The 7,576-nt window shown below is 67.5% G+C and overlaps 1 protein-coding gene across 1 annotated transcript; it reads left to right on the top strand.

Annotated features, from left to right (window-relative positions):
• Positions 1 to 55: 55 nt before the first annotated feature.
• On the top strand, positions 56 to 6,772 carry LOC139605404 (ephrin-A4-like). The gene is made up of 6 exons (XM_071456791.1): positions 56 to 2,293; positions 4,329 to 4,621; positions 5,758 to 5,826; positions 5,952 to 6,011; positions 6,080 to 6,332; positions 6,420 to 6,772. Exons 1-5 carry the CDS (start codon positions 1,953 to 1,955, stop codon positions 6,166 to 6,168), a joined length of 852 nt encoding a protein of 283 aa, XP_071312892.1. The 5' UTR covers positions 56 to 1,952; the 3' UTR covers positions 6,169 to 6,332; positions 6,420 to 6,772.
• Positions 6,773 to 7,576: the final 804 nt, after the last annotated feature.

Below are 7,576 nucleotides of genomic sequence, written 5' to 3' on the forward strand. Positions count from 1 at the left end.
AGGGGGGAGCGGGGCGGAACTACAACTCCCGGCAGGCCCCGCGCCGGAACCGGGGCTCCGAGCGCCGCCGCCCCCTGGCGGGGACTGCGCGCAGCTGCAGCGGGGGCGGTGTCCGGGAGCCACGTGGGCACGGGCGGGGACACGGGGGGACACACGCGAGTGGGCACGTGTGTGTGTATGTGTGTGTGTGTGTCTGTCTGTCTGTGTGTCTGTCTGTCTGTCTGTGTGTGCGTGTGTGTGTGTGTGCGTGTGTGTGTGTGTGCGTGTGTGTGTGTGTGTGTGTATGTGTATGTGTCTGTGTGTGTGCGCCAGAGCTCCTCCGTGGGCACACAAGTGTGTGAGAGCTGCTCTTTGTGCACACGAGTGTGTGAGAGCTGTTCTGTGGGCACACGCATGTGTGAGAGCTGTTCTGTGGGCATACACGTGTGTGAGAGCTGCTCTTTGTGCATACGAGTATATGAGAGCTGCCTGGTGGACACACGAGTGTGTGAGAGCTGCTCTTTAGGGACATGAGTGTGTAAGAGCTGCTCCATGGGCACACACATGTGTGAGAGCTGCTCCTTGGGCACACGCATGTGTGAGAGCTGTTCTGTGGGCATACACGTGTGTGACAGCTGCTCTTTAGGGACATGAGTGTGTAAGAGCTGCTCCATAGACACACGATTGTGCCAGAGCTGCTCTTTGTGCACACGAGTGTGTGAGAGCTGCTCTTTGGGCACACGAGTGTGCCAGAGCTGCTCTTTGGGCACATGTGTGTGCTAGAGCTGCTCATTCTGTGTGGGCACAGGTGTGTGTGTGTGTAAGAGCTGCGTTAGGGGCACAGGTATGTCTATGTATGTAAGAGCTGCCTGGCAGACAGATGTGTAAGTGTGCAAAAGCTGCCATGTGTGCATGGCCACACAAGTGAAGAGGGGCTGCCACAAACACACACGTGTGTGCAGGAGCTGCCCTGTGGGCACACTCATGGGCACATGTGAGTGCAGGAGCTGCCTTGCAGGCAGGAACACACATTGGCAGGAGCTGCCACACACTCATGGGCACGTGTGTGTGTAAGAGCGGCCCTGTGGGTCTGACACACGCGTGTGCAAGAGCTGCCCTGTGTGCTCAGCACATGTGTATGCAGGTCAGGAAACCCATACCTGCACAGGCACAGGTGTGCAAGAGCTGCTCTGGGTGGGCACAGATGTGGCAGGAGCACGTGTGAGTGTGAGCATTTGGGCACACGAGTGTGCAAGAGCTGCCTGGTCGGCAGGGACATGGGCGTCACACGTGAGCAGGAGCTGTCACACCTGAGCACATGTGTGTGCAGGAGCTGCTCTGGGGACACACACACACATGTGCAAGAGCTGCCCTATAGGCTTGGTCACAGGTGTCACACGTGAGCAGGAGCTGTCACACGTGAACACACGTGTGTGCAGACACACACAGGTGTGCAAGAGCTGCCAGGTGGGCAGGGACACTTGTGGCCAGCAGCTGCCACCACCTTGGGCACACGCGTGTGCAAGAACCATCCCATGTGCATGGGTACACGTGGGCACAGCCCTGCGTGTGCAAGAGCTGCCCCGTGGGATCTGCCCGTGCCCGCAGGGCCCGGCCGGTGCCGGTACCGGTGGCTGCCGTCCCGGTAAGGGCGGGAGGCAGCCGGCGCTGCCGGTGCCGGTACCGGGGCGGTGCCAGCTCGGCTGGGATTTAACAGGGAGCCGGACTGGGCCGGAGCCGCCGGTGCCAGGGGCGGTGCCGATGGATGCCAGGGGTGCCGGTGCCAGGGATGCTGAGCCCACAAGCCCGGGCAGTGTTGGTGCCGGTGCCGGTCGATATTCACGGTACTGGCTCGGTGTCGGGCTAAGAGAGCTACCGGGGAATTGCCAGGGATACCGGTGCCGGTGGATGTTGGCGGTACCGGGGGTGCCGGACTGGGGCGTGGCCGCTGGTGCCGGTCCCGGTGCCGCTGGATGCCGGCGGTACCGGCCGCTGGGCAGTTACCGGTGTCGGTGCCGGTCTCGATGGCCGTGCCGGTGCCGGTGGGTGCCGGTGCCGCCCGCCAAGGGTTAATGGCAGTCGGTGAAGTTGCCGGGCGGCGGCGCGGCGGGATTGGCCCGAAGTTGTCGGGGCGGGCCGGGCCGTGCCGAGCCCCGCCGGGCCGCCCCGCCCGCGGCCCCCCGCCGCCCCCCGCCGCCGGCGGAGCCATGCGCCCCGCGCCGCTGCTCGGGCTCCTGCTCTGGGCGCCGCTGCTCTGGGCGCCGCCGGTGCGCGGCTTCCGCCACGGCGTCCACTGGAACGGCAGCAACCCCAGGTACCGCCGCCGCCCCCGCCGGCCCCGCCGCCTTTGTACGCCCCGGGCCCGCCGAGCCCCGGGCCCCAGCGAGCCTCGGGCCCCGCCGAGCCCCGGGCCCGCGCCGCCGCCACGGGACGGGACGGGACGGGACGGGACGGGACGGGAGGGGACGGGAGGGGCGGCGGGCGGTGGGCTCCGGGGGGGCGGGGCTGCTGGCCACCGGGCCACCGGGCGGGACTGAGCCGGGGAGCGCCTCCCGGTGGGACCGAGCCCCCGGGCATCCCCGGCAGCAGCGAGCCCCCAGGTAATGCCGAGCGGGCCAGCGGCCCCCCGTGCGCCGAGCCCCCGGGCATCCCCAGCGGCACCGAGCCCCGGGTGGTGCCTCCCGGTGGTACCGAGCCCCCGGTGGTACCGAGGCACCGGGCAGCCCTGGGCGTTGTGGGGTGGGTGAGAACCCCCGGGGGTGCTGAGCTCTGAGCAGCACCGGGCACCCCCGGTGGCACCGAGCCCTGGGCAGTGCAGAGCCGGTGAGTGCCCCAGCTGGTACCGACCCCAGGGTGCCCACGGGGGGCACTGAGCCCTGAGCACCCCCGGTGACACCGAGCCACTGGGCATCCCTGGGTGCCACCGGGGTAGCGAGCACACCTGGGTGGTGCTTAGCCCTAGGCACTGCCGGCGGCACTGAGCCCCGGCTGGCATCCTGCTCGTGAGTCTCCCTCAGGGACACCAAGCTCTGGGTGTTCCCTCACCATGGGCAGCCCTGGTTGCCCCCAGGCCAGTGGGCACTCCTGGTGGCACCAAGCCCTTGGTGGCACCGAGATGGTGGGCAGTCCTGGTGCTCCCAGTCTGCCGGTGGTACCCACCTGTGCTGAGCCTGAACGTGCCCTTGGTGGCACTGAACTCTGGGCATCCTCTCGTGGCACCAGGCTGGTGGGTGGCACTCCTGGGGCTGTGGGTTTCCATGGTGGGGGTCACTCCAGCCCACAACCTGCCATTGCTGCTGCCTGGGAGCTTGGCTGTCACCAGCAGGCCAGGGTCTGGCTCCATCCCTCTTCCCAACCTCCTCCATTTTAGGAATTTCCCAGCTCCGGGCTTCTCAGGGAGCAGGAGGCAGGGTCAGGATGCTGGGGCCTCCCCATGGAGGTCCTGGGCTCTGGGCCTGCTGCCCTGGGGCAGACTGGCACATGATGGGCAGGGCTGGGCGTGCAGACGCTGCCCTGCTCCCATCCTGTTGATGGGAGAGGTGAGACCCCACCAGCCATGGATGCCCCGGGAAGGGGGGCTCTGTGTGCCCCTCTGCTGGGTCAGGCAGGGCCCCGTCCCCCTGCCCTGGCTCTGCCCAGGCCCGTCCCAGCCAGCGTCACCCGTGGGATGCTCTGAGTCAGCAGGAGTCTGTGCTCCATCCTGCCCTCGGGGAGCCCCCAGCCTGAGTGGGGTGTCAGGGGTTCAATCCCCCCTTGCCAGCGCTGCCATCCCAGTGATGAACATTCTGGACTCTGCCAGAACTGTCTGTGAACACCGGCTGCACTGGGGCCAGTGTGGGGGACAAGGTCTCCCTGCCAGCGCCCCTTTTCCATCACCAGCCCCAGACGCTCAGGACCAAGCGTGTTCACACGCGTGTGCACGTTCGTGTGTGCGTGCACACGTGTGTGTGCCTGCACAGCTGCTCCACCCCGGCCTGGCCGCGCTTGCCGTCGGCACAACCACGAGCTCAGAGCATCCCCAGCGCTGCCCCCGTGCCCTGCCCGCCCCGTGCCCCCTGCCCCGGCCACCACCCCCTGCCAGCCCCGGAGCGTCCCTCGGCACGGTCCCCCACCGCCGTGTCATGTCCGATCAGCGGCCGGGCGGCTGCCTGGGGCGAGGGGCTTTGTGCCCGGCCAGCGCGGCTGCACAAACCCCCCCGAGCCCATTCAGCTCCAGCGGCCTGCGGCTAATCCGAGATGATGCCTGGCGGTGTCCGATCGCGGCTTTTTTGGGAAAAACCCAGCTCCCTGCTCCGCTGGGGCAGCAGGGCACCCCTCTCAAGGGATCCCCGGCTTGTCCTGCCCGGCAGGTTCCTGCGGGACGACTACTCCATCCAGGTGGCCATCAATGACTACCTGGACATCTACTGCCCGCACTACGAGGGGGCGGTGCCCGCCGGCCGGGCAGAGACCTTCACGCTGTTCATGGTGGATCGGGAGGGTTATCGCGGCTGCTACGAGACCCCCGGCGCCTTCAAGCGCTGGGAGTGCAACCGGCCCCGGGCGCCCTTCGGGCCCGTCCGATTCTCCGAGAAGATCCAGCGTTTCACCCCTTTCTCACTCGGCTTCGAGTTCCAGCCGGGGGAGACCTACTACTACATCTGTGAGTCCCCGCTGGGGTCACGGCACACTGGGTGCGGTCCCCGGGGTCAGAACATGTCAGGGGGGCTTGAGTGCAGCTCCCCAGGGTTGGGGGTCACCAGGATCCCCATGGAGCCGAGTTTAGGGCGAGTAGGGGGTCAGGGTACAGCCAGGATGTCACTGAGGTTGAGGAGAACACGGGGGCTCTGGATGATGCCAGGGCTGAGGTGCAGGAGGCTGTGGGTGTCCCAGGGGTGGGGGCACGAGGGGATGGGGATGCAGGGGGTGTCTGAATGCCCTGGGGTGTGGGATTCATGGAGATGTGGGGTGCAGAGGGGTTCTGGATGCCCTGGGGTGTGGGATTCATGGAGATGTGGGGTGCAGAGGGGTTCTGGATGCCCTGGGGTGGGGGATTCATGGAGATGTGGGGTGCAGAGGGGTTCTGGATGCCCTTGGAGGGAGGCACAAGAGGATCAGGGTGTGTAGGTGGGGTCTGGATGCCCTGGGATGGGGGATGTGTGGGGAGGTGGGGTGCAGAGTGGGCTCTGGGTGCTCCGGGGTTGGGACACGAGGGGTTGGGGTGCCCCCGGTTCGAGGTGTAGGGTGGACTCTGGAGGCTCCAGGGTGGGGGCATGAGGGGTCGAGGTGTCCCTGGTTCGAGGTGTCTCTGGTTCAGGGTGCCTCCAGTTCAGGATGTAGGGTGGGCTCTTGGTGCTCTAGCGGGGGGCACGAGGGGTCAGGGTGTCCCCGGTTCGGGGTGCAAGGGGGGATCTGGGTGTCCCTGGTTCGGGTTGTCCCTGTTTCGGGGTGTTCCCTGTTCTGGGTGTCCCCGGTTCGGAGTGCGGGGGGGGCTCTGGATGTCCCTGGTTCGGGATGTCTCTGTTTCGGGGTATTCCCTGTTCTGGGTGTCCCCGGTTTGGGGTGTTCCCTGTTCTGGGTGTCCCTGTTTTGGGGTGTCCCTGTTTCGGGGTGTTCCCTGTTTCGGGGTGTCCCTGTTCTGGGTGTCCCCGGTGCGGGGGGGGCTCTGCGCGCTCCGGGGTGGGGGCGCGGTCCCCGCGTTCCGCCGGGAGGGGGCGCCCCCGGCCCGCGCGGAGCCGCCGTCGGGGGGTCCCGGGGGGGCCGCACCGGAGCCGGTCCCCGCTGACCCCCCCTGCCCAGCCGTGCCCAGCCCCGAGAGCGCCGGGCGATGCCTGAAGCTGCGCGTCACCGTCTGCTGCCGAGGCACCAGTGAGTCCGGCGGGGGGGCTGCTCCCCAAAACTCGGGGGCTCCACCAGTCCCCACTGGGGGATACCGGAGCCTCCCCGTAACCCACGGGAGCCGCTCCCTGACCACCGTGGGGGTTTTTTTTCAGCGCCAGAGCCGGTGACAGAGGTGCCGAATTCGCAGCCCCGAGGGCGCGGGGGCCCCGAAGGTGAGTACGGGGGCGGGGCTGGGAGGTCGGGAACCGGCTCGCCCTGACCGCTGCTTCTGCCCCGGCAGATGTGGCTCCTGCCCGGGGCACCGCGCTCCCATCACAGCCCTGCACCCCATGCCTGACGCTCGCGCTCCTGGCCCTGCTCTGGATCTGACCCCGGCGCTGCCCCTGGCGGGGGGATGGGCTCCTCTGCCCCAACGCCGCTTCCAGACTCTTCCTCCCAGCCAAACCCCCGAGCCCGTGGGGCAGCCCCAGGCCATGACCCGCCTGCTGGACCTCCGCAAAGCCGAGCTGGGGCCGGGAGCTCCGGGCTGGAAGGTGAGGGGCAGTGGAGGTTCTGGGGCACTGGGTGAGCACCTGCGTGCTGCCCTCAAGCATCCCTGGACGGGGCTCTCTCCCTCCCAGGGCCATCGCAGCGCCGCACGTCGGGATTGCCGAGAGCTCCTGCGCTGGGATTGCCACGCCCCGGCACTGCCCCACCGGCCACCGGCCCGGCGCTGGGGTCCCCTCAGCGAACGCCTGCTCTGCCCCACGGCCATCACCTCATCTCGTGCCTTTCCCCACGGACCCCTCCCCTGGGGCCCAGGGACCCCCGACCCCGGAGCGGGGCAGCAGCTCCGACGGCGGCATCCGCCGCTCTGCCGTGTCCTCCTGCAGCGAGGACACGCTGATCTGTCTTCTGGGAAGACGCCTTCCTCCGTGCCCTCGGTTTGGTTTTAACCCTTGGTAGTGACTGAGCAATACAATATTTGCAAGATTGCTGCGCCCCGGCTGTGCAGCCCCCGCCGTGCCCCTGCCCGTGCCCCCCAGCCCTGCACGGGTGCCAGGGCGGCTCCTCCAGGGTGTCCCCTGCAGGGTGTCCCTGCCCCTCGCTCCCTGCACAGCCCTCATGGCCTTAATTGCAGCAGTTTGATATTGAGTCGTCAGCTCCCGTCACCGGAGAGCTTTAATTACAGACAAGCTGCTGGTAATTAACACCTGGTGGTGGGATGAGCACTGGGACAGGGGGTGAGGGGGCAGTGGGCTTGGGGGTCACTCACCCAAAGCCTCCAGCCAGGCACCCTGGTCCCTTTTGCCACCTTTGGGTGTTGTTGGGGTGCCCACAGAGCAGTCACTCTCAGTCCATCTCTCCATCTGCTACACACCCCATAAGATGCCAAAAATGGGGGGTGTGGGGAGCTGCAGGGTTTCCCCCTTCCCGAGTGAAAGGGGGATCACTGGGGGCTGATCCCATGGCACAACCAGGTCCCTGTCAGAGCCGTGGCTCTGCCACATGCCCCTGCCTTACCAACCAGCAGCAGAGTTCCCTGACGCTCTCAGTCCCCCATCCCATGAGTGCAGCCCCCCACTCACCCTCCTGAGGGGCTCCAGAGGGGCCCAAACCCCCCCCGGGGCCGCCTGCAGCAGGGCCCCCTCGCCCCTCGCCGTGCAGGCGTTGCCGGCCGCCTGCCGCAGTGGTGCCGGGCACGTCAGACAGGTTTTATGGCTTCTGGGAGAGAGAAGCTGCTTGGCAAGAGGCTGAGAGAGAAAGCATCGACCGTGCCGCTCCCCTCCCCCCGCTC

This window comes from Agelaius tricolor, unplaced genomic scaffold, assembly GCF_023055355.1.
Source record: "Agelaius tricolor isolate 1412-34295 unplaced genomic scaffold, bAgeTri1.0.p SCAF_66, whole genome shotgun sequence".
NCBI classification, from domain to species: domain Eukaryota; kingdom Metazoa; phylum Chordata; class Aves; order Passeriformes; family Icteridae; genus Agelaius; species Agelaius tricolor.

Excerpts from the sequence above, each read along its gene's own strand:
- LOC139605404 (XM_071456791.1), top strand. The coding sequence starts at position 1,953 with ATGCCGGCGGTACCGGCCGCTGGGCAGTTACCGGTGTCGGTGCCGGTC. Across the intron at positions 4,622-5,757 it reads GGAGACCTACTACTACATCT|CCGTGCCCAGCCCCGAGAGC; the intron begins GTGAGTCCCCGC and ends CCCCCTGCCCAG. Across the intron at positions 5,827-5,951 it reads CGTCTGCTGCCGAGGCACCA|CGCCAGAGCCGGTGACAGAG; the intron begins GTGAGTCCGGCG and ends GTTTTTTTTCAG.